Source organism: Crocodylus siamensis, chromosome 2, assembly GCF_052110815.1.
Source record: "Crocodylus siamensis isolate JL-2025a chromosome 2, ASM5211081v1, whole genome shotgun sequence".
Lineage (NCBI taxonomy): Eukaryota > Metazoa > Chordata > Crocodylia > Crocodylidae > Crocodylus > Crocodylus siamensis.
Window position 1 is genome coordinate 49780428 of NC_143396.1, and position 26582 is coordinate 49807009.

General features: G+C 45.7%; 1 protein-coding gene across 5 annotated transcripts in view; it reads left to right on the forward strand.

Moving 5' to 3' along the window:
• The first annotated feature begins 4705 nt into the window (after nt 1–4705).
• SLC30A9 (solute carrier family 30 member 9) overlaps nt 4706–26582 on the forward strand; it is a 76764-nt gene continuing 54887 nt past the window's right edge. The window contains exons 1-5 of one of the 5 annotated variants that reach the window (XM_090035848.1): nt 4706–4726; nt 7250–7542; nt 9223–9326; nt 9494–9670; nt 19306–19368. In XM_090035848.1, the coding sequence (XP_089891974.1) occupies nt 9248–9326; nt 9494–9670; nt 19306–19368 (319 nt within the window). In that variant the 5' untranslated portion in view covers nt 4706–4726; nt 7250–7542; nt 9223–9247. The other 4 variants (XM_090035846.1, XM_090035847.1, XM_090035849.1 and 1 more) reach the window with 4 other exon arrangements.

Consider the following 26582-nt stretch of genomic DNA (forward strand, 5'->3'; position numbering starts at 1 on the left):
TTCATTCTATTCATTCTAGCTGGTCTGCCATAACTGTTACTCCAAACCTGGTCATAGCACAATCTAATTTTTTTGCTTTAAATGTATTGCATGTGTTAATGCTGACTCTATTGAACAATGTTCAAGTAAGTAATACAGCAAAAAACTAACTGCTTTTGAGATGGAGTTTTGAAGAGGAGATTAAACTTGATGGCCCTCAGAGAGACCTTCCAACTCTGTTCTTGTATATAGCTGCATTAATCTTTGTTTAAAAAAGTCACTTTGTTATAATTTAGATAATGATTACTATATATTTTAAAATAATAATTCCATTGTTAGAATTTATGGAGCTAAGCCCTTCTGTCCCTGGCAATGTTTTTGCAAGCAAAATGCCCACTGAAATCAATACCTGATTAAGCTTTGAGTAAGCAATGCATTGTTTAGTCAATCCTGAACAAACTGGAATTTTATATTTTTTATATTCAACTTATTTCTAATACTGCCATCTTGTGGGGAAATTTCAAATAATAGATTAAAACCTTTCATAATTTGATACATAGTATATTTGGAGTATACTCCATTCCTTCTGTAATTTCTCCAGAAGAAGGTTCCTCATATGATTTGCTATATTTTAACTTGATGAGGGTTTAAAAAAAAATAACGTCATAAGAAACCTAGAGAGAGAGAGAGATGCGGAAAGATCCTGCTCTCCAGGATGTTTTCAGTGATCACTTACAATACTCTGTTGGTCTACTGAGCTGAGCACATGACCTTGAACATAAAAATAATTTTTGGCACAGGCAATAACTATAGAAAACACTTTTAAGCATGGTTCTTTTGTGTTTGTAATTATATATGTATATTACAATACAAAAGGAGGGGGAGAAAGGTCAAAGGGAAACAAAGCCATTTAGACCATGTGGTTTCATTCCTAGTTTTAGATGTGTGTATGTGTTCACCTAAACTAAGGAACCTGGTGGTCTAAACTGCTTTAAGTTGCTTCCTATTTACTTCCCATTTGAGAATAAATGTGCGCACTGCACTGTGTAATTAAGTGATCAGATGTCTGGGAAGGAATCGCAGAGGCCCAGACTTCTTTCTCGCAGTAGACATTGTACAACACTCTGGAATCTGGGGATCTAAATTGTAAACTCCCAAAATTCCTTTCCTAGTATCTCCATAAGTCATCTTTTTTTGAAACCAGTACTATTTTCAAACTACTGTCAAATAGCATGAAAAAATTGCTACCAACTAAGGTGATGTGTATCAACAACTTAGTATAAACAGGATACTCAAACTATTGACAATTACATAAAAATGTAGCATTGGAGGAGTTGGAAGACAGGTCAGTGACTTCAATATTGTTAAAGATTTGGGATTGTTATCGCTAGTTGCTGTATATAGTTTAGGGATAACTTTAGTCATTTGGGGTCTCCAAATTATACAGGCTATTGATGGGGAACCACGTACCTATTACGTAGCCTTCTTTTCATCCCCCGATTTTCAATTCATTAGCAGAAAGACAAATTTCATCCAGATGAAGCAATGCCTAGTTTATTTCCATGTGGGGGATAGGCAATAACTCAGCTGTGGTGCTTTTTTTTTTTTTTTCCTACATACTCCAAAGTCATGATACCAAAAGCAGAAGTAGTAGAATTTGTGGGGAAAAAGGAATGGGACTGTCCAGCAGTAAAAACTGCACTGCAGGGAATAGCTTATCAGCATTTTAAAAACTTCTTGCTATAGCTTCCATCTCTTCTGAGGTTACAAATTTTAGAAAAACTGCTGGTTTCTCACAATCTTTCAGCTTTTTTCACATCTAAAACATCTTTTTTCCTGCATCTAATTTAGTATTTAACTCCAAGTTGGTACAGCTGGTACTTAATGACACAGCATCTGTTACAGTAATTCACCTGGTATAGCAGCAATTGGCCTATTGGGGAGATAAGTAATACAAGTACAGTGGAGTCGCATCATTTGTGCATTTAACTTACGCGAATTCATCATATGCGTATGCCCTGGAGTGCCAGTTGTTTAGATTCAGGCTGCAGCTGCCCCCTGCAGTGCTGTGCACAGGGTTAGCAGCCCTGCTGAGAAGCTGCGCGTGCAGGCTGCCCTGAGCAGGAGCAGCTGGATAGGGGAGGGAGTGGACTGTACCACTAGGCAAGCCCCCTGGCTCCCCTTCACCCCCAGCCAGCTCCTGGGACCTAGCATGTGTGCAGCCTGCAGCTGCCCCCCACAGCGCTGTGCACTGAGCCATGCAGCTCTATTGGGAGCATCCCTGCTGGGAAGCTGTGCACACTGGCTGGGCAGGAGTTTGGTGCAAGCCAGCTGATTTTTTTTTCCAAGGGTAATTTTGACTATATGTAGTTTTCACCTTACTTGCTGACTCTAGAATCTTACCCCTGCGTAAGATGCCACTCCACTGTAATAGCATTATTTCATATTTTATTTCAACTTATCTCCATCATGCACGCAGGAATACTTCAGTGGATAATGCTAACCAGAAAGATAACCTTGTTCAAAATCAAACTGGGTATACTAAGAATAGGCAGCACAATAGTAATCCACAACACAGTTGCACACTTAAGATAATCACCTGCATCAATTTTTCAAGTACCCTGGCACGTTTGTCTTCTGATTGGATCCAAGTTTGCCACAATGATGCTGAACAGAGAGGGGAAGCAATATTTGGTGTATTTTTGTAAGGTAACTTTGAAGACATTATGAAACGCCTTCAAAGCTGTCAGAATGCTTTGCATGAATATGTATAAGCTGACTTCCGAGGGACTTTTCATAAACTTAAATTAAGCACATGTATGTCCACAGGAGCAGAGCCTAAGTTAAGGGGGAGAAAAACAAGGCAGCATAATCAGCATGACACAGATGAGGACAACAAAATTATACAGTCAATGCAAAGAGTATTTATGCAGTCAGAAAGATCATTTTATTTCTGTCACAGGTTCTCCCCAAGACAAAGTTTCTTTTGTCGTTTCCCTGTGTGACATGCATAGATATCCATTCACCCAAACTAAGCTTACTCTTGGGGTGTTTTGGTTTCTAATTGCAGCTAGTGTGAAGCTGTGTTCAATTGTATGGTTCTTGTGCCTGTTTGTTATGGTATTTGATATTAACTGTAATGTTGATGTATCTTTATAGTTCAGCTAAGGTTGTGTTAGTAAGGCGGGAGTGATTAACTTGAACAGCCCCCCAACTGTTCACACTTAGAGTCAAAGGTTGATTCTTCCTCAGCCTGAAGAAGGGTGTTTTGTATTCAAAAGCTTGCAAAGAAGAATTTTTCCAACTATTTTATTTGGTCTGATAAAAGATATCGGATTTACCCAAAGAACCTTATCTGTTTATGTCCTTAGAACAGGGGTGGGCAAAATGCAGCCCGCTAGGCCATTCTATCCGGCCCGTGGAGCCCCTAAAATTTTAGAAAATAAATATTTATCTGCCTCTGGCTGCCTGTCATGTGGCCCTTGATGGCTTGATGAAACTCAGTAAGTGGCCCTCTGCCCAAAATAATTGCCTGTTCCTGCCTAAGAACAACACAGCTACAATCTCCATAAAGGTTGAGAATTAGCATGTGACTTAGCTTGTGTACTGGTCCTCTATGCAACTGCCAAGAGGCAATGATATACTTGCATTTTAAAAGAAGCCTAGCACCTAGTTGCTCAAACTCAAACAGCAGAGACTGCAGTGCCTATTGCATTAAAAAAGTCTAGGTATCTATGCCCCTCCTGGACATGATGAATGAAGCATGTTAAGAACCAGACAGGAGGAAGAATGTCTTGCATGCAAAAGCTTGTCTAACTTTAGCCCAGCTCTATAGTTAGCCCAGTAAAAAAGATTGCCTTAAGAAATCCTTGCCTCTGATGGTTTTGGACCAGCATGCTTGCATCACTTTTACACTATGCTAGCCTGCCTGGCAAAGGCACTCAAGCCTGCCTTGAGTGTATGACTTGTACCTGGGCAGACAAGATTCTTTAGGTAAATGGGATAGTGTTCATTAAACCCACTCAATAGTTGTGAAAAAATGTTCTTTGCAAGCAGGGGGGGAGTCTGGTGTTTTGTGTTCTCCTGGATGGAACAGAAGCTGCTATGAAAAATACAGGTGGGTAAAAATGCAGAGGCCTAATTTGTACCTGGGCACAAAGAGTGAAGGAGGGGCTGGGTCCCCCAGCCAGGGAGGCTGGAAAAGCGAGCTCGGGGTGAAGGAGGTTCTCATGTGCAGGCTCAGAGGCTGCATTTGGAGCCCTGAAGCTGGCCCTGGACTGCGGCTTCGGACTGACGCTGCGGGATCAGACCAGGTCGGTGCTCTGGTGCTTTCTCGAGCTGTGCCTATGGCTCAGGAGCTGGTTTCCTGCGCTTGATTTGTTTTTATAATAAATCGTGTTGCTTGTCTCTGCTGTGGGGCATGAGTCCCGGGCAGGGATACTGCGGGCTGGCCCCTCCACGGAGAGGAGACCCTACACCCGCCTCTCTGCCTAAAAGGGCGCCCCTCAGAGGCCGGCAGCGCTTCCCTCGCGGGTGCCGGGACACGGCGCTGCCCCGGGAAAGCTCAGGCTGTTCCTCGGGGAGCGGAAGGACGCGGCTGGAGCTACCCCGCGGCACCGGGTAGCCGCCGCTACTTCCGTACGAGGACTGGCGGGTGGGTGGGGCCTGCGCTCCAGGCGCTGAGTGAGTCTGCGAGGTGCACCCCCGACCCGGGGCGGGAGCGAGCAGGCACTGCCTAGGCCGTCAGGTGACGCCGCACATTCTTCAGTCCTGGCAATTTACCTGTGGGGGCCGCGCGCATGCGCAGTAGGGACGAGTGGACGGAGCCGGCGCTCTTTAACATCCGGGTCCCGCCCGCCCTGTGTGGGGTGAGGGGGTTTGCGGCCGGCGCGGGGCGCCCCGCCCAGGCTAGTCCAGTCCCTTCCCGTCCTCCTGCTGCCGGCGCCTGGCCCTGCGTGCGAAGGTGGAGGAGGATGATGCCGGCTCTGGCCGGGTGCGGGCCGCGCTGGGGCGGCCTCTACCGGCTCTGTCTGCGGGGCCGTGCCTGCCGCGGTGAGTGCGGGCCCGGGAGCGCCCGCGGGCGTCGTGCGCCGGCTCTCCCGCGCCTCAGCCTCGGCCTGCTGCGACCGGGCTCGGGGGATGGGAGGCCGCAGCCCTCCTGGCCCGTCTCGACCGGCGTGCGGCTGCTAGGGCCGCCTGGGCCCTGTGGTGGGGGCGCAAGGGCGGTTTGCGGGGGTGTCTGCCCAGTCCTTCCCTGTGTCAGGTCTGCTCTGCGCTTCCTGGCAGTTGAACCTGCTGTGGAGCTGAGGGGGCAGCTGGGGCGGCCCCACCTCGGGGGCATCGTTATGCCCCTGCCCTCACCCTGCGGCACATGCTCGGTGTCAGTGTCTGCCCAGCTTTTGATACCTGGGACAAGCTTAATTTCTGGATTAAAATTGTCAGCGCACACCTGCCAGCTGGATCGGGTGTGGCCGGGGCCTGACTCAGCCCGGTTTTTGTGGCACACATTAGCATGCTGCAAGCATGGCAGAAGCATCACGGTATGCCTTTTGGGGATTGCTGCTATATGTAGTCTGCCAATGTGCTTTCTGGAAGGGGCTAGTTACTTGTTGGAAGGTCTGCTTTGAAGTGAACAGATTGGCTTTCTGCTTGGCTTCAGTTATGCTCTGGTTGAGTTACTTGGGGGCTCTGGCCACATTGTGGGAATGAAGGTGGTAGCACTATTTGACAGTCATGTTCTGGGTGTGGCTGCAGCTACTTCAGTTCTAATCGGAGGCTGCAGATGAGTGTCATGGTTTCTTTGGGGACAGACATTTTATTCCAGGACAGAGTGCAATTATTCACGTCTCTGTTTGTGTTATCTTGGGACAAATGCTAAAAAGGCTCCTAGGGTAAGAAAAGCTCACAGTTTGTCCTGGGCTATCATACAGTGCATCTGAACAGTTGTTCTGGGATTGAATCGGTGGCAGTGCCTTCAGCCACTTACCAGACCATAGTTGGAAGGACAGTGTGTACATGCTGGTCTCAGCATTTCTCTGTTCCGGGACTCGCATGGGCACAACTCACTGAGGGATAAATGCTCCATCTGTTCATAGCCTTAGTGCATGTCCTGGCATAAACTTCTTCAGTATTTGAATGCTACTCTTAATGAACTCAAGCACTTTTTCAGGACAGTTGATAATCTATTTTCCATACTTTATTTGGCCTTGTTTAAAGCTCTCACCTTCAGGAAACACAAATCATAAATATTTTTGCACTGTGCATTAAGTATTTATACATTCAAATACTACTGTAAAATGTAAGGATGTGATGCACAAAAGGAGTGAAGAGAGATTTTTTTTTTTCAGGTTAATGCTTTCTGTGTAGAATGGGATACATACCTCAATTACACATACTAAAGGAATTAATGGTGGGTTGGGGACCAGTTGGGTGCAGGACACAGCTATTTTTATGTTTACCTGGTTCTGTATTGCTGTTTGTCTTTTTTTTTCCCCCCCCATCCCCTAAAACAAATGTTTCACTGATAGTTATACACACACACAGCTGCCCAACATCAGTATATTATAGTATAGTATAAAATGAGGTATAGTGACTACTTAATGTCTCAATTTTAGCCCAATGTATACAGGTCAAAGTTCTCTGAATATGTAAGCTTAGGGTTGCTCCTGCAAATGGCTCTGCATGAATGCAGGTGTCAGTTTGTATGGAACTGATTGCAGGAGGAGTCTTGGGTTGCTTTATGCTCGGGAACAGGAAAGCTGAACAATAGTTTTGTTTTTAAAATAACTAGCAAATTCCCTGTGTCTTTTTTTTTTTTAATATGAAAGATAGATGTATTTGCTTTTTAATGTGCTTGCAATGAAAGTGAGTTCTTGTGATAAGCTTCTATTAAAATATTACAAATGAACAACCATCTTAAGAAAATTGCCATTAATGATCATCTGTTCAGTAAAGATGCTGATAAACTAAACTGGGAATGAAGCAGCTCTTTCTAAACTAAATAAATGCCTTTCTCCACCTCTTCCCCTGTAGAATGGAAACATCCTAAATACAGTTGGTCCTCAAAGCATGTATTTGATCAGGAACAAATGTATTTCTGTAATTTTTATTTTATTAGACAAGCATTTAGGAACACTTGTGCATTCTCTAATTGCAGAGCTACTCATTCAGAAGGGGTTTTTTTGATCTCTGGATCATTTTGATAGCTCAGTTGTATTTGGTATGAAGTAGTGTGTTTTTTTTTTTTTTCTTTTTTTTTTTATTCCTGCAGATATGCCTGTTTCTAACTTGGGGGTCTGGTGGCAGAGTACTCGGGCATCCTGCTCCAGAGACAGGAGTTGTGGACTCCCAAAGTTGCCCACTTGTAAATAAGTTTTCGATCATTTTGGCTGAGGATTCGAAAGCAGGTGGGACACGTGATGCCTCATCACTCCACTTTATGCTGTTGGCTACAGAACGGGGGTTCCTTAGATATGGTCATCCCATGGGCTGCTAGAACTGGGGAGACCTTTGGCTGTTTTGACCAATTCTTGCTGCAGTGTGTCAAAATAAATGGAAAAGACTGTAAGTTGTTTTACGGAGTCCATAATTTTGTCAAGCATATTCTTATCACTGTTGAGAGATGACTTGTCTAATGTAATCATACATTTAATGTTGGATTACATGCAGTATAAATAAATTAGATGTTCTTGATTTTATGCGTGTTTATTTCTCAAAGCCAGCACCCTTGTTTTTTAATAAGCTGTTGCATTTCAGTGGTGGATAAAGTTATTTCATCAGAGGACAACTGTTAAATAGTCTGTCTTAAGTATCAGCAAGATTCGTTTAGCAGATTTTGGCTGTTAATCAAGGTAGACTAGCATTAAAGAGACTTGGGGGTCATATTCATTTTGGGGTCAATCATGAAATACCAGTGCAATGCCACTGCTGGCAAAGCAAATAAAACCCTGGCTTGCATCTATACCGATGCATCTCAAACAAGACCCAAGTTGTCATTGTCCTGCTTTATTTGGCTGTGGTGAGGCTGCAGCTGGAATACTGTATCCAATTCTGGGCTCTACAGTTTAAAAAAGACATGAAGAAGCTCAAGAGAGTCTAATGGAGAACCATGTGCATGATCAGAGGTCAAGAGACCAGGTCTTATAAGGAGAGCCTGAGAGTTACGGGACTCCTCAGCTTGGAAGAGCATAGGCTCAGGAGGAACTTGGTGGCAGCCTATAAATACATAAGGGGTGTGCATCAAGATCTGGGAGAGTGTCGGTTCACCAGGGCACCCCAGGGGAAAACAAAGTCCAGTGGTCACTAACTGCTGGAAGGCTGTTTTAGACTGGACATAAGGAAGAACTTTACTGTCCAAGTCTTCAGAGTCTAGAATAGATTTCCCCCAGAAGTGGTGCAAGCTCCTACTCTGGATACATTCAAGTTATGTTTGGATGATTGATTGTCTTGTCATCTGACCCCAGCTGACTTCCTGTTCTTTGAGCAGCGGGCTGGACCAGATGATCTTACAAGGTCCCTTTTAGCCCTAATGTCTATGAAATAAACAAATATATCTGTTGCTATTCTGCGCCTGTCTTAAAAGACTGATTTTTTTTTTTCATATGCTACATGTTTGCATGTGTGTAATATTATGATTCTTTTAGATGAATGATACTGCATGTGTAACTTGCTTTAATTGTGGCTTAATTCTACAGTAGGTTGAGATATTACATTTGAATTAAGACCACTGAATATTTTGCATGTTCAGTTTAGTATATTGTTTGGACAAGCATCGTGAAGTGAGGTAAAATTGGTTTTCTAGTGGTCCACCGTTGTCCTTATTCTTTTATTCCTGTTCTGACTGCTGGGTATCTTGCTTGCTATGATGAGATTTGGGAGCAGAGTGGTAATAGAGGGATTAATCTAGAAATGTTAGAGTAGTCTCCTGTGGCAAAGGGTCAAAGATAATCTAGATCTTTGAAACACTGCACATATAATTAAATGAGAAACTTAACAAAATATAACAGGATATTTGTGTGCTTAAAAATGAATGCTTGAAGGGAGACGGGAGGTGCCTGGGAAATTGGTGGATGGATTAATTTTCATTAGTTTTTGCTTTACTTGTGCAAAGCTTCTGAGATTTGGATATATGGGTATACTAGGCAAAAATATTTTCTAAAATTTTTTTCCGTAAATATCAACAACTCTTATGGACATATGTACTCCTGTTGTACACACCACTGAAAAGAGAATCTTTTTTCATAGGTGACACATTGGCAGGAATAGGCACATGCCTCCCAAGACTTCTGCACTGACAGTGGGGCACAGGGCTGCAGCATGGCTGAAGTCAGGACCTGGCAGGAGTTGGGGTGACAGTGATGGCATGATTTCTGCACCAACTGGGGTACAGGGCTGCAGCCGAGCCAGACTCGATGCCTGCCAGCAGTGGGAGTGGTGGTGGTATGGAGTTGTGCTCCCCCATTGTCAGCACTTATGTGTCGCTTACGCCTTTTTTTTTTTTTCTTTCTTCTCTCAGGATGGCAAACTTCAGTGAACTGTGGAAGCATCTGTCACGTGCTCCTGTGCAACCGTCTGTCAGTCCAGTCACTAAGCCAAGTGAGAGCATATGCTTCCAATGGTCAGAAAAAAAGCCCTGGATCACAGAATACGAATGAATCCACCTCAGAAACAGCTATGCCCAAAACTGGAACAGGTCTTTTATTTGTTTTCATTTTAGTACTGTTCTTACCTCTGTTTTTTTATTTTATTTAGTTTTTTTTTTTTTTTAAAAGAATGAATATAAGAGCATTTATGCAATAAACAATTCTGTTAGTTTACTTTGTGCAATTGAGAACTGATCAGAACCATTTGTTATACTATAGCTACAGAATTTGGAAATGGTTGTATCTCCTTCCATCTTTATCCATACCTCCAGTGAGTGAACATGGGCAAAGACTTGGATGCATGTACTTATTTTTTTCTTTATTAATTAAGTGTAAATAAGACAACTATTGTTGGAGGAGTGTTTGAAGGATAGGAGATGGATGGGTGTTTGAAGAGTGGTGGTGGATGGGTCTTTTTTGACCTGGAGGGATGTGGGCAGTGGGTTCCCCAGGGCTCGGTCCTCAGGCCTGCACTGTTCGACATCTTCATCAGTGACTTGGACGAGGGGGTGAAAGGCACCTTGTTCAAATTTGCAGATGACACTGAAGTGTGGGGAGAATTGGGCACTCTGGAGGAGAGGGACAGGCTGCAACTAGATCTAGATAGGTTACAGGGGTGGGCAGGTGAGAACAGGATGGGATTCAACACTGATAAGTGCAAGGTATTGCACCTGGGGGGGATGAACCAGCAGCATACCTACAGGCTGGGGAACTCCCTTCTCATCAGCACAGAGGCAGAAAAGGATCTTGGTGTCATTATTGATTCCAAAATGAACATGGCCTGCCAATGTGGGGACGCGGTCAGGAAGGCTAACTGCACCTTGTCATGCATCCACAGATGCATCATGTGCACATTCAAGGAGGTGATCCTCCCCCTCTATGCATCACTGGTCAGGCCACAGTTGGAGTACTGCATCCAGTTCTGGGTGCCGCACTTCAGGAGGGATATGGACATCACAGAGAGGGTCCAGAGGGGCCACTCGCATGATTGGGGGCAGCAAGGCAGGCCCTGTGAGTGGAGGCTATGAGACCTGAACCTGTTCAGTCTTCACAAGAGAAGGCTGAGAGGGGATCTGGTGGCTGTCTACAAACTGGCTAACGGGGACCAGCAGACTATGTGAGAGTCCCTGTTCCCCCAAGGAGTACCAGGAGTAATAAGGAATAACGGCCATAAGTTGACCAAGAGTAGATTCAGGCTAGATATCAGGAGGCACTTCTTCACAGTCAGAGCGGCAAGGATCTGGAACCAACTTCAGTCCCAATCCAGTCTGAGGGCAGGATTTTGCTCACCCCTGGGCTAGAGGCCAGATGGTAAGGAGGCCTGAAATATGTATGTGTATGTATATATATTTCAAGTCTCCTTACCTTCTCCTTACCATAGATTTCATAGACATCAGGGCTGGAAGGGACCTCGAGAGATCATCGAGTCCAGCCCCCTGCCCAAAGGGCAGGAAGTCAGCTGGGGTCATAGGATCCCAGCAAGATAAGCATCCAATTTACTCTTGAAGGTGTTCAATGTAGGTGCTTGAACCACCTCCGCTGGCAGACTGTTCCAGACCTTGGGGGCTCGGACAGTAAAGAAATTCTTCCTTATGTCCAGCCTGAAGCGGTCTTGCAGGAGTTTGTGACCGTTCGACCTCGTCATCCCTTGGGGCGCTCCAGTGAACAAACGTTCCTCCAGATCCTGGTGGTCACCCCTGATAAACTTATAGGTGGCCATCAGATCACCCCTGAGCCTGCGCTTTTCCAGGCTAAAGAGTCCCATGTCTCTCAGCCTATCATCATAAGATCTGTTTTCCTGACCTCTGATCATGCGCATGGCTCTCCTCTGGACTCTCTCAAGCTTCTCCACATCCTTTTTGAATTGTGGAGCCTAAAACTGGACGCAGTACTCCAGCTGCGGCCTCACCAAGGCCGAGTACAAGGGGAGAATGATGTCCTGGGATTTGCTTGAGAAGCATCTATGGATGCAAGCCAGCGTTTTGGTCGCTTTATTAGCCGCAGCATCGCATTGCAGGCTCATGTTCATCTTGTGGTCAATGATGACCCCCAAGTCTCTTTCTTCTGTAGTGCTATCCAACTTAGCACTGCCAAGCCTATAAGGATGCTGCAGGTTTTTCCTCCCAAGGTGGAGAAACTTGCATTTTTTGGTGTTAAACACCATGAGGTTCTCGTCTGCCCATTTGCTGAGCTTGTTCAGGTCAGCCTGGATCACCCGCCTATCTTCTGGCATGGATGCTTTGCCCCAAAGTTTGGTGTCATCGGCGAACTTGGCCAGTCCACTCCTGACTCCAATGTCCACATCATTAATGAAGATGTTGAACAGTATGGGTCCAAGGACAGAGCCTTGAGGGACGTCACTGGTCACAGGGCACCACGATGAGTGACTGCCATCGATTACAACCCTCTGGGTCCGACCACGGAGCCAATTTCCCAGCCAGCGGATCGTGGTGGAGCCAAGGCTACAACTGGCCAGTTTGGCCAAGAGGTGATCATGGGATACCAGATCAAAAGCTTTTTTGAAGTCAAGATATATGACATCAATCTCTTCTCCCTCGTCCAGGTGATAGGTCACCTGGTCATAGAAGGAAATGAGATTGGTCAAACAAGACCTACCCACAACAAACCCGTGCTGGCTATCCCTTAGGATGTTAGCCTGGGCCAGTCCATCAAGGATGGCCTCCTTAATAAACTTTTCTAAGATCTGCCCCAGGATAGAAGTCAGGCTAATGGGCCTGTAGTTAGCCGGATCCACTCTCCTCCCTTTCTTGAAGATCGGCACCACATTGGCCTTCTTCCAGTCTTTGGGCACTACACCAGAGCACCAGGAGTTTTCAAAGATCCGTGCCAGGGACTGGGCTATGACGCTCGCCAGCTCCTTGAGTACCCTGGAGTGCAGATTGTCAGAGCCGGCTGACTTGAAGGTATCCAGCTTCTCAAGATGTTCCTTCACGAGGTCAGCATTTTATGGAGGGGAGGGGATCCCCAACACCCGGATCTCCCTGTCCCATATCAGGCATGGGCGTCCCATGGGACTGATGAAAGACTGATGCAAAGTACCTATTTAATAGGTTGGCTTTTCCTGGGCGTCAGTTGCCAGTTGCCCCATCTGGTTTAGCAGGGGTCCAACGTTGCCCTTGCTTTTCCTCTGGCTCCCCACATATCTGAAAAAGGACTTTTTGTTGTCCTTGATGCTTGAAGCTAGTTGGAGTTCAGTTGCAGCCTTGGCTTTCCTGGTTTGCTCCCTGCAGGACCGGACCAGCACAAAATAATCCTCCTTGGAGGTGAATCCCGTCCTCCATCCTTTGTAGGCTTTCCTTTTTAGCCGCAGAAGGTCCGCTAGGTCCCTGGAGAGCCAGGAGGGCTGCTGTGCCTTCTTGCTGCCTTTCCTCCGTGTTGGAATAGATTTGGCTTGTGCATTGAGGATCGCTTCCTTGAGAAACAGCCACTCTTCTTGAACTCCCATCTCCCTGGGGTCATGGTCCCTAAGGGCCTGACTGACAAGCCTCTTGAGCTTGTCAAAGTCATCTTTTCTGAAGTCAAGGACTTCTGTGTTGCTGACTGACTTGCCAGCTTTACGGCGGATGGTGAAGGTGATCAGCTCGTGGTCGCTGTCACCCAGCTTCCCATCGATCACTAGGTCGCCAATTAGGTCGTCCCCCGTAGCCAGTACCAGGTTGAGCAGCGCTTTGCCTCTTGTTGGCCCATAGACTTCTTGAGTCAGGGAGAGGTCATTCACGCACGAGAGAAAGCTTTGCGACTGCTCGGATTTTGCTGAGTGATCTTCCCAGGAGATGTCCGGGTAATTGAAGTCACCCATGACAACCAAGGTCGTGGAGCAAGCGGCCTCAGTCAGTTCCCGGGCGAACTCCTGGTCAAGCTCAGGACTTTGAGTGGGAGGTCTGTAGTCGACTCCCACCGTTGTGTCCCCTGTGCCGTATTCCCCACGAATTTTTACCCAGAGGGTCTCTAGCTGTCTATGCCGGTCACCAACATCAGCTTGCAGGGACATGTAGCTTTCCTTCACATAGAGAGCTACACCCCCGCCCCTTTTGTCAACACTATCCCTCCTGTACAGGGTATAGCCCTCTATACCCGTGGTCCAGTCATGGGTGGAGTCCCACCAGGTCTCCGTTATCCCAATGACGTCATAATTCTTTGCACTGAGCAGGAGGATGAGCTCCTCCTGCTTGTTGCCCAGGCTCCTGGCATTAGTGTACAGGCAGGCAAGTGTCCCCTTGGGGGCTCTTGCCTTGCCCACAGATTGTGCCAGGGCTGGGGCAGGGGTGGGCTCCCTTAAGTGCCTTGGTCTGCTGGCTTTGCAAGGGTTGCTCAGCGGGCCAGCAGTGGCAGCAGTCCCCCCATCCCCCAGTGGGCTTAGTTTAAAGCCTGGTGGAGCAGGTTAGCTAGCCTGGCTGAGAAGAGCCTTCTCCCCAGGGGGGAGAGGTGGAGGCCATCTCTTCCCAGCAGCTCGCTGCCTCTCGCCAAAGCGCGGGCTGTGGTCATGGAAGCCAAAGCCTTCCCGATGACACCAGCTCCGCAGTCTTTGGTTCACGCATATATACCGTTTCACCCTTTAGAGATGTTAAACCAGTAATGTAAAATAATGTAACGTGACAGGATAATTCATAGGCAATTTTTGCTGTATGAATTTTTACCAGACTGTTGTCCCCTTCATCTGCTTGAATTTTCTTATCAGTCTTAAGCCAGTTAGGTATACGATGACTTCAGTGTTGCCCTATTTTCTTGTATGAATGTGTTTTTGTTTGTTTTTTGCTACTCCTGTACCATCATTTGGACCCTGAAAGTTGGTGATGGTGGGGGGGTGTCTTGTGTTTTTACTCTTGTACCCCTTCTCGAGTCTTTGCTTTGGGAATTCTCTCAATAAATAGACCAACTTGCATGGAAAATCATGGAACAGAGGCAAAGTTAGTTTGAAGTGATCTAGCCCATCAGCCTTAAGGGTTACCAGTAGTTGTAGCAAAGTTCAATCATGTCTTACTGTTTTCACTTCACTGGGTAAAGTAAAAATATCTGGCTGCTGGGAAAAGCTGCGAACAGCAGCGGAGATGCTGGGATCCTTTCTCCCATTTTTTTTTTTTTTTTTTTTTTTTACAGAGATGGCACTGCATAGTCTGTGACTGTTCCATGGGTCACAGACCAACTTCTAATTGGCTTAGACTATTCCAGACAGATCTGGCTATAGGACTTGAAACTTCATTCATAAAGATTGTAACCCTTTTGTTTGAGAACCACTGGCATAGCTATCTGAATGGGGATCTGTCTTCACATCTATAAGGACTAGCAATTTTTTTCCCCCACAAATGAAAGTTTACTTTTTAGCTAAATTTATATTTTCCTTGTGTCTAGCTTTTCAATTTTTTTAGTGGCAGGTAGGCTGGTTCTGTAGTGTCTTGTGAATTTCTGGAGCCACTTTTGACTTTTGCCAACTTTAATTGGCCAAGACTGTTAGTTCTTGTATGTTGGGCTTTTTTTAAAGTGCTGGAAACGACTTGTTTTGGAAAAATATTGCTTATATGCAAGACTCTGGGATGAAAAGTGAGAGGAAACAATCTTTTTTTTTTTTTTTTTTTTTTTTAATTGAAAGTACTCCCTTTTCTTTGAAAACCTGGAATCAAACTGTCTGCTACAAGGGAAGATAGTGCAAAAGATGGTACAGTATTGCCCTTTAAGACCCTATTAGACTGTGAAGACACCAATAATTTAAATTTACTAGCGTTTTTAAAAATGTAACTTTGAAATTTAAGCTAGGGTACAAAGTCTAAAGTTAAGAGTTTGGGTAAAATAGACCTGCTCACCTCCACTTACAATTTTTGAGTCTTGCATCAGCAGCTCACAAGCTGTGTGCATGTGTATGTTATGGCAGGACAGCATAGATCACCCCCACTAGCACTCACTAGCCTGTGTCCAGTTTTTGTGAATCAAAACATTATTCTTCCCTTGAATTATGTAAAGTAAGATGCTTCCTCCAAGGCTTGCTGCAGGGAATATGTACTTCCATAAACTTGTACCTTTAGGCAAGTGATACAACCTTTCTAGGCCTCCATTTTCTTACTGGTAAAATTAATACAATGCTTAGAACAGCATTCTCGTACTCCATTCTTTTTGTTGATGCGTTGTGTTTCTTGTCCAGCCTTCAGGGCAAAGTAGTATATTTTAAAAGGATATTTAATACTCTGGTATAAATCTTGACATTTGTGTGCTGATTTTTTTTTTCCCCTGTGAGAGTTTATGGTTTAACCTTTCATTAAATAATGTCATTGAGACAAACTTTCGTGTTAAAATGTGCATCTGAATAATAGTTAAAAAGCATCTTTGCCTTATTTTTTCCAAACCATCTTATCAATGTAGAAAATTATTTCTCAGTGCCTGTTGAAGTCAGTAATGCTTGGTGTATTAAGTATGATGAGATGAACAGCAAAAATGTTTTAATTTATTTCTCACCACTTCTCTCTCTTTACTACCCTAACGGTGAATAAGTTCTTGATTATTGTACTCGGTGTGACTGGCCAAAGTGGAAGTAATACTTTTGAGCTTGAAGAAAACCCTTTGAGAGATTCAAATAGGGATTTGAATGTGTGGATGCCAAGTGCTCCAAAACTTACATTTTCCATGTCTGGCTTTGGGGGTGGAACTCACAAACCTTACTTTAAAGTGTGTGGAATTTAACAGTAACCTTTAAATGAGGTGACTAATTGCTAATATTCACAAAGTGTGCTGAGTTGAGGTTTGGGGGATACTTCAGCCAGCCAGTGAGAAGTGCAGAGAAGGTGAGGTTTCAGAAACGCTCCCTATTTTGCACGTTTAGGTAGCATTTAGGCATCTCCCGGTTATTCTGAGTTGGGTATCTGTGATAGAGTGGGATTTGCAGACTGAAACCCCCACCTTGATGTGTAGGCACCTATGGTAGTGCTTGCCTCTTGTCCACTAGCTTGTTGGTTAGAACAACAGCCCAATAGCCTGTTGGCAGGAGACTTAGGTTATAGGTCTTTCTAACTCTGAGGGACCTAAGCACTGCAGTAGACCAGGCTGTGATGTGAGCACTCTCCTCTCTTGTTGCAATTCGGAAAGCTTGGAGACATACGGAGGTAGCCAGTAGGAAAAGCTAAAGACCGGTGTGTATTTGAAATTTTGCTTTTCTCAGGAGCTTTTAGTCTCTTCACTTAAACTATCCGTTAGAAATCTCCATTTGCTTGTGATGCAGAATGCCTGATCTTGTGTCTAAGGTGAGCTGTCTAATGGGTTTCTGAAGAGGGTGTGGTGGTGCCGCCACCAACCTTTTTGTGCAGTAGCATAGTGATTAAAGCACCTGGAAGCTGGAGACCTGGATGTGCCAGGTCTGACACATTCTTAGTCTGGTGGGACTTGACCCTGCATGCCTTGCTTCCCAGGAGATTGTCCTAACCACCAGCTTAGGACAGTCTGGGTAAGAGTACTTTACTACTACTTCTGTTTGAAGTTGGAGCATTGGGCAGCCAATCGGGCAAGAGGAGTAGAAAATGCAGTTGTCTAACTTACAAACTGGTGGTAGGGCACTTCCCTGGAGTGTGGAAGATGTGTACTCAAATCACCTCATGCTGGAATTCAGGTCTTCTGTTTTTGGGTAAGTTCCCTAGCCAATAGGTTCCTGGTGGGGAGGGAAATGGGCACCACCCTTTCTAGTCTTACTCACTGGGAAATGTGAAATTAGGATTGTAAGGTAACAGAGGCAAATGTGTGCATGACTTTCTTACTGTTATTTCTCTGCACAAAAATACATATGTGGGCACATTGGAGAGACTCCAGCAGAGGGCAACACAAATGGTGAGGGAGCTGGGGCAAATGGCTTGTGAAGAGAGGCTGAGGGAACTGGGGTTATTTAGTCTAGAGAAGATAGAGGGGATTTAATAGCAGCCTTCAACTACCTGAAGTGGGGTTTGAAAGAGGATGGAGCTAGACTTTTTCTCAGCGGTGGCATATGACAGAACAAGGAGCAGTGGTCTCAGGTTTCAGCAAGGGATGTTTAGGTTGGATAGTAAGAAGAGTTTTTACACTTGCAGGGTAGTAAAACCCTGGAAGAGGTTACCTAGAGAGGTGGTAGGATCTCTATCCTTGGAGGTTTTTAAGACCCAGCTAGACAAAGCCTTGCTGGGAAGATCTAGGTGGGGATGGTCCTCCTTTGAGCAAGGAGTTGGACTAGATGACTGCCTGAGGTCCTTCCCAACCCTAATTTTCTAGGATTTGGATCATAGTAGACCTGCTTCTTGCTTCCTGTCATATCCAGAACTAATTGCTTGATTTAAAAGACCAGTTGTGTAGCTGAAGCCTTGGGAGTCTTTGAATTTTTGAATAATTCAAATCATGTGTCAAATCAGGAGCGTCTCATTAAGCAGTATAGACCTACTTGAAAAATCCTTAAGTTTTTTCTGAGTCCTTTAAAGTGACTTGAGTTTCAATTAAATTAATTTAAATTTTGCTGATGACTGCAGATGTATGGCAAACATCCAGTGCTAGAACATAAAACAAAATGTTTGTTCTATTTATTGAAACCCTAAGGATTTTAGTCTGATGATATAGTGAGTTAAGATGGTGATGTGTAGAATAAGTATTCAGACATGTCTGAACTGTCTGATAGCACATCTGATTTGTGATTAGAAAACTCACTTAAATAGCATAAGCTGATAGTTTTGCAATGAGACTTAATATCTGGAAATTCATAGCATTCCATTTTGCCCTTCTAGATCTTACTCTATTTTGAGTGGGTATATTTTGATAAGAAATAAGTATATTCTCAAATTCCAAATGCAGTTAATGCTCCTGTTCAGTTGCAACAAAAATGTGACTTAAATAGGAAGAAATGTAAGTATTAACATGTACTGTGTTCTTTATAATACTTGTTTTTGTTTAAAGTATTTCTTAGTCCTTCAGATGCCATTTCATCTGTGAACTAGTACATTTATGATATTTTTCTGCTGACAAAGTACAGTAGCAGATTTTATCCTCATCCTGCTCTATATACCCTGTGGTACAATTCAACATGAAGTTTTCCCAGAGCTGTAAAAATGCAGTTGAGAAACTTTTTTTTGATTAATGGACATTTTCTTATAGTGCAAGCTTAGGTTCCTAATGGCTTTGAGTATCATATTGTAACTTTCATTTGTTTTTGTTGTTGCTATACTATATCAGCGGTGCATAACCTTTTGGGCCCATGGGCCAGGTGAGTGGAATGGGTCCAGTGTGTGGGCCGGATCAAGCCCCATGTGCCAGAACTGGACCCTGAGGCCTGGCACTGCCCCCTTCTTGCCCTGCCTGCTGAGATTGGGCCCTGGGGGCCCAATGCTGCCTCTTTCCAGCCCTGTATGCTGGGATTGGGTGCGCGGTATGGTGCGGAGGGACTGGGGCTCCCCACAAGTCTGGAAATTTGGTATCCAGAGAGTGGTGCTGTTGCTCCCTGGGTGTCATATTTCTGGACACGAGGAGCCCTGTGGGCCAGGGGTTGATCACCCTTGCACTATGCAGTACACAGAACACTTTCTGAGGATATCCCTAAATGTAGCAAAACCCACTAAAAGTTGCCATTTTTTAAATTTATATGATACTAATAAAACTTTGTGCAATTATCTGTTGATCTTTCTAACAATGATAGAGTTCTCTGAAGTAAGGGTTATTTTTCTTTTTTTTACAGCACGGGATACCACTAGCATAGGCCAAAAGACACCTTTCTCACAAAACTCAATCCAAGTAAAAGGTAAAACTGTACATTATTGTTTTGCAACTTTACCATTGTATTTTTATGTTTCTTTTATAAGATATCTGCATGTTTTAGAAGACGAAATGAATTTTTAATAGCTGATCTTCTGATGTTCAATTATTAAATGTATACAGTAGTTTTAGGCTTTTATACTCTAAATGTGTGAACAAAATCTATACATCTGTAAACAGCATGACATTTGTGAAAAAAACACTTCAATATAAAGTTATAGCTTGGTATCTTTATAAAAAGATATTACCAGAAAATGCTGATTTATTCATTACACCTTGAACATACTAGTAAGTGTTACTTCTGTAAGTCAACTTCTTCCTTTAAAACTTTCCTCTCTGTTCTCCATGAGAGGCAAAACTCTAATAAATCTGAATACTATATTTTCCTTTAAATCCTTTTTAAGTTTCACCTTTCCTGCAGTGCTTCCTGTCATAGATCATGCCCCTTTCGAGGAAGCTCTGTCTTGGGATTGCCCAAGAATCAGACTTATGTGGTCTCCCTTTCTTGAAGACCCCCTGAAGCTGGCCCTGGTGTGGCTTCTCAAGCCTCTGGCTCAAGACCCTGACTTCTCTTTGTCCCTGGCAATCTGTAGAACCCCTGCCTCAGGTCAGCTCCTGGGAATGGGATTTTTTCCTCCCTTCAAAGGGGGTGTCAGAACTAGCCCAGCAGACACCTTGGCTCCAAACAGTCTTTATGGCAATGCTGCAGTTTCCTTGTTCCTTCCTTGACTTCTGTCCTTCCTGAAACTACTCCTTTCTCTCTACTGTGTATTGCTTGGGGCAGCTTTTCTCTCTCTAACTCTTTCAGAATATCATTCTGGCACAGATAGCTGTACTGGCAACAAAACTGTTAAAAAATTATAGTACTCAAGATAGGTCCTAACAGGTGCTCAGCAAAAGTAAAAATAACATTATTGGAAACCAATTGAAGAGTAGCTTTTGCAGCCTGCTGCCAGGCCCAGATTGCCATCTGCTTCTGGGGTGAAAAGAACATATAGGTGCTTTGCTGACAAAGCCATTTACCGGCACTATTTTACAGCAAAGTGTGCTCCCACTGCTCCTCTCCCATCCCCTCCAAAAAAAAAAAAAAAGGTCCCCACCAGAACTGCCCACTAGAACTTAGCCCACCAAACCTTTTTGTCACATCTTTGAAGTCCAGGCTTTGGATTACAGCTAGACAGATGACTAGCTGTGTTTTTAAATGTAAAAGGGTTTAAAAAAAAAAAAAAAAAAAGACCTAACCTTTTGAGTATTTAGATTATAAATCTTTTCAAAGTGTGGGATCTCTTTGTGTATACAGCATCTAGCAAAATAGGACTATAGGCTGCTGAGCACTGTCATAACCTAATATTCATTTCTCTGCATATTACTAGGGCTATGTACGGGCATTATGTCAATTCTTGCAGCAGAAACACTTTTCCAGTAAAGTTGCTAGTATACAGGCATATATTCAGTTACTCATGTAGAAAACATGCCACATCTTTGAGAGCTTGCAGTGTGACACCTGAAAGATCTGCCCTGCAAGAGAGTTTGTTGCTAGAACAGATATCTGTGCAGTAGGATTCTCTGTGCGTAGGAGGAATTGAATAACAGATTCCCTGTGCCCTCCTTTGGCCCATGGACCTCAGTCAGGAAAATTTTATAGTTTCATAGTGGGTAGGGTTGGAAGGGACCCGAGCAGATCATCAAGTCTGACCCCCTGCTATGGGCAGGAAAGAATGCTGGGGTCAAACAACCCCGGCTAGGTGATCATCTAGCCAACTTTTGAAGACCCCCCAGGGTAGGAGCGAGCACCACTTCCCTTGGAAGTTGGTTCCAGATCCTAGCCACCCTGACTGTGAAGTAGTGCCTTCTGTATCTAGCCTGAATCTATTCCCAGTCAACTTATGGCCATTATTCCTCATTACTCCTGGCAGTGCTTGGGGGAACAGGGACTCTCCCATAGTCTGCTGGTCCCCATTGGCCAGTTTGTAGACGGCCACCAGATCCTCTCTCAGCCTTCTCTTGTGGAGGCTGAACAGGTTCAGATATCATAGCCTCTCCTCATAGGGCCTGCCCGGCTGCCCCCGATCATGCTAGTGGCTCTCCTCTGGACCCTCTCCGTGTTGTCCCTATCCCTCCTGGAGTGTAGCACCCAGAACTGGACTCGGTACTCCAACTGTGGCCTGACCAGTGTCGCATAGAGGGGGAGGATCACCTCCTTGAATGTGCTTACGATGCATCTGTGGATGCATGACAAGGTGCAGTTAGCCTTCCTGACTGTGTCCCCGCATTGGCAGGCCATGTTCATTTTGGAATCAATAATGACACCAAGATCCTTTTCTGCCTCTGTGCTGATGAGAAGGGAGTTCCCCAGCCTGTAGGTATGCTGCTGGTTCATTCTTCCCCAGGTGCAGTACCTTGCACTTATCAGTATTGAATCCCATCCTGTTCTCACCTGCCCACCCCTGTAACCTATCTAGATCTAGTTGTAGCCTGTCCCTCTCCTTCATTGTGCCCACTTCTCTGCACATCTTGGTGTCATCCGCGAATTTGAACATGGTGCTTTTCACCCCCTCGTCCAAGTCGCTGATAAAGATATCGAACAGTGCGGGCCTGAGGACTGAGCCCTGGAGGACCCCACTGCCCACATCCCTCCAGGTCAAAAAAGACCCATCTACCACCACTCTCTGGGTGCGGCCCTCCAGCCAACTTGCGACCCATCTGACTGTGTAGGCATCGACACCACAGTCGCCTAATTTTTTAATGATAATGGGGTGAGAGACTGTGTCGAAGGCCTTCCTAAATTCCAGAAAGACTACATCTACCTTGACACCTGCGTCCAGGGATTTAGTGATCTGGTTGTAGAAGGCCACCAGGTTGGTTTGACAGGACCTGCCTCAAATGAACCCGTGTTGGTTGCCCCTAAGCGTGATCTCCCCTGCTGGTCCCTCGCAGATGTGCTCCTGGATAATTTTCTCAAACAGCTTCCCCAGGACTGAGGTAAGACTAATGGGCCTGTAGTTTCCTGGGTCCTCCTTCCTCCCTTTTTTGAAAATGGGGACTGCATTGGCCCTTTTCCAGTCCTCCGGCACCTTGCCATAGCACCATGAGTGCTTGTAAAGCTGTGCCAGGGGTCCAGCGATGACCTCTGCTAATTCCCTCAGCACTCTGGGGTGGAAATTGTCAGGACCTGCTGACTTGAACACATCTGGACCCACCAGAAGTTCCCTGACTAGGTCCTCACTAACCCTGGGCCTGGCAGCACCTCCCCTGGGGCCATCAGGGATCCCAGTAGGGGGACGGGGGGGATGTCCCAGTCCCAGTCCCTGCTCAAAAAGATGGAGGCAAAGAAATTGTTAAAGAGGTTAGCTTTGTTGTCTGGTGTGACCATCAGATTTTCTAGTGTATTCTGCAGAGGCCCTACATTACCTGGTACCTTCTTTTTACCCCCCATGTGTTTAAAAAAGGACTTCTTGTTATCTTTGATCTAGGTCGCTAGTCCCAGTTCCATCTCAGCCTTAACCTTCCTAACAGCCCCCCTACAATCTTGGGCAATGGAGGTATAATCCTCCTAGGTGATGGCCCCTCCCTTCCATTGGGTGTATGCCTCCTTTTTAGCTTTGAGATGTTTGGGGATGCTTTTGGTGAGCCATGGGGGCTTTTGAGCACTTCTGCCCTCTTTGATCCGTTTTGGGATTGTCACCCTTTGGGCTTGGAGGATCGTCTCCTTAAGGAATGACTGCTTCTCTTGGACTTCCAACTCCCCTGCCCTCCAGGACTTCAGTGCGTCCTTGACTAGTCTCCTTACCTCATTGAAATCTGCCCTCCTGAAGTTCAGGGCTGCTGCCTTGCTGCACGCCTTTGACACCCTGTGCTGGATGGTGAATTCCAGTAGGCAATGATTGCTATCGTCCAGGTGGTCAAGAACCCGCAGTCTACTCACAAGGTCATTGCCTGTGGCCAGGACCAGGTCCAACAAGGCACTTCCCCTTGTGGGACTGTGTACCTTCTGGGTTAGATGGAGATCTTGTAACTGGACTAGGAACCTACGTGAGCGGTCAGACCTGGCTGACTGCTCTTCCCAGCAGATGTCCAGATGGTTTAGGTCAGCCATGATGACCATTGTCCCTTGACTTAACTGCCTCTGCAATCTGACCTGAGAATTCCTGGTCCAGCTCTTCCCCCTGGTTGGGTGGCCTGTAGTAAACCCCTACCATTAAGTCCCTTTCCCTCCCCGATCCCCTTGTATACAGACCCAGAGGACCTCAGTCTGCCCCTTCTCTGACCCGGTGCTGTTTGCTGAGGATGTGTATTGCTCTTTGACGTAGAGCATCCCACCCCCACCTTTTCTCCCTGTTCTATCCCTCCTGTACAGCCTGTAGCCTCTGATGTTTACTGCCCAGTCATGCGTTGGATCCCACCAAGTTTCAGTGAGCCCCACTATGTCTGGGTCAGTGTTAGCTAGCAGGAGGGCAAATTCCTCCTGCTTGTTCTGCATACTACGAGCATTAGTGTAGAGGCATTTAAGGCCTCCTGAAGGTGCATGCACTGCCCCCCCTAATCCCAGGAGTGTCTGGACCCCTGTCTCTTACCTAGGTATTTCTTGTGCTTGTTGCCTGCCTTAGCTGGGCTGTTCTTGTGGGTGGTTCTTTGTTCGGTGTTCCATGGCTCCCTCTGTCCTTAACTTCCTCTTCCCCCGACCAACCTAGTTTAAAACCTGCCAGAGGAGATGGACGAACCTGGAAGAGAACACACGCTTATGTGTAGGGGAGAAGTGGAGCCTGTCCCACCCAAACATGTCTCTTGCCCTGAAGTATGGGTTGTGGTCCAAAAAGCTGAAGCCTGCCTTGAGATGCCATTTCCGAAGCTGCAGGTTGACCTCCCTGATGCAGAACTCATGGCGTCGTCTGCATCCACTCAGTAGAAGGACAGATGAGAAGACTACCTGTCCCCCTATCTCCTTCATCTTGCTCCCCAGGGCTTGGTAGTCCTTCATCAAGTGATCAGGGTTGTTCTGGATGCATCATTAGTGCCCGCATGGATTAGGACCATCGGTGGGCTGGATAATGGCCGGGATCATCTCTGTCACATTCTGAATCCTCGCTTCAGGCAGACAGTAGACCTCACATGCCATGGGATCCTAGCGACAGATAGAACCCTCTGTACCTCTCAGGATGGAGCTGCCTATGATAAGCATCCGGTGTCTCTGTTTCCGGGTCAGCTTGCCTCCTTCAGCCTGTTCTGCATGTAGACTGGCCCCCTCTCCAGAGGTGTCCTCCTCTCCTTCCTCTTCCTTCAATGCTGCCAGGGTCTCATACCTATTCCCCAGCTGGACTGGGGGAACTGGTACTGCATTGCTGTGAGCAGCCCTGGCTCTGGAGGGGAACCATTTGGCATTCTGATGTGGAGGGCACCTCTGGGGTTCTTCCTTTTGGTGCTTGGCTCTGCAGGTAAAGGAAATAATCAATTTTATCCTCTGCTTCTCTGATCCCCCTCAGCCTGCTAACCTCCTCCTGGAGCTCCCTCACCTGCCTTTCGGAGGCCCTAAGATGGGCACCTGCGGGATAGGTGTAGGGGCTCCCATCCCCGGCCCCACCTGGCATCCCCCGCAGGCCAGGGGGCAGGGTGACACCAGGGCCCTGTGGGCTCTGTCTGGGTGGAGGCCTCAGAGAAGCCCTGGGTGGGCACCGGCCCATGGCAGGGGCCCTAGCTGCACTCTGCATCCACACCATTTTATTTTATTTATTTATTTATTTATTTATTTTGGTGCGGTGTCTTTGCCTTACCTTTGCCATAGCCTTCCTCCTCCTGGCCTCTCCTGCTTGCCCGCCTGCCCAAATGCTGACACACCCTTACAGAACATGCCTGTTTGTGCTCTGTTTGCATGTGACTCCTTACCGGCTCAACTGAAAGGGATCTGGGGGGCTTCCTCTCGGGATCCAGCTCAGCTGTGCCGGCTCCCTCTGCCCCACTTAACCTTACAGGGATCAGCTGCTGCTGTCCCCATTGCTGCCTCCACTGTTGCGTCTGCATCTGCCTCCAGTCAGGTAAGGGGGCACGCCTGTGTGTGGGGCCACACATGTGTCCAGCTTCCTTCTCTGCTCTCTGTTCCTGAATCCTCTTGTGTGTCCCTGCACCTGGAGTCCTCATAAAATTGGGAGGAGTCCAGCTGCAGCTCCCCCTGGTGACTTTGGTTTGGGGAGGGGATCATGGGGTGAGGGAGTTCCCAGCAGTTGGACTTCTACCCCTCTCTCAGGGAAGATTTCTACTACTGCATATTTCCCAGCAAACTTCACAGCAAATTTTCCCAGAAATTTGCAGCGCTAGAAATGGATACTTGCCCATAGCCTAAGTAACAATGCACTTGTTAATCTGTGTTGTTAAGGGGATAGTCTAACCTTAAAGTCCTCATAATCTTGGATAGTTTTATTTAAGTGTGTAAAGTTTTTCTAGTGTGGTGTAATGACAAGGCCAACTTAAAAGTGCCTTTTTTTTTTTTTTAAGTCTATTTTCTGTTTCGTAGACCAGCTTTCCAGGTACCTTCTTCAGGTTTGGATACTTCGACAAGCTTTTGGGTTCCATGTCTCTACCAACTGTACAGCGGGCGCATCTACACATGCCCCTACAATGCTCTTGTTACTGCGCCATCATTTAGAACTTCTTTTTACAAATACAAAATGATGGCACAGTAACAGCCTGCACGTGCACAGTTATTTTTAGCTGCTGTCACCATAGCAACATGCTGTACTGAAGGAGCACATCGCTACAGTGATGTAGCTAAAGCATCACGGTTTTTGCCTGAGAGTGCTATGCTATGGCAGTATGACACAGTAACGTTACATATAGATGTGCCCAGTTGGTCCAATAAATGATACCACCCACAAAAATCTTTGCTTTTCACACCTTTCCTGGACTGTCCTAGCTACAACATCACCTCAGTACTACCACTTTTTGTTTTGTAATTCTTTGTGAACATACTCAGATATGTTTTTGATACTCTGATGCTTTTTGGAACGGTTGTGTCAACATGTTACCCTTTTGCTGCTATTAACTGCATTTCTTTTGAGGAAAAACATAAACTAGAATTGTTTTTATTTTTTCAAGATGTCAAGGTTAGTAAACAAGTTAAGGACTTGTTTAAAAACAAAAATAAAAGAAATAGAACACAGGAGCTACAACCTAGCTGACAGATGTCCGTATTCATTTGCTACCCACCCA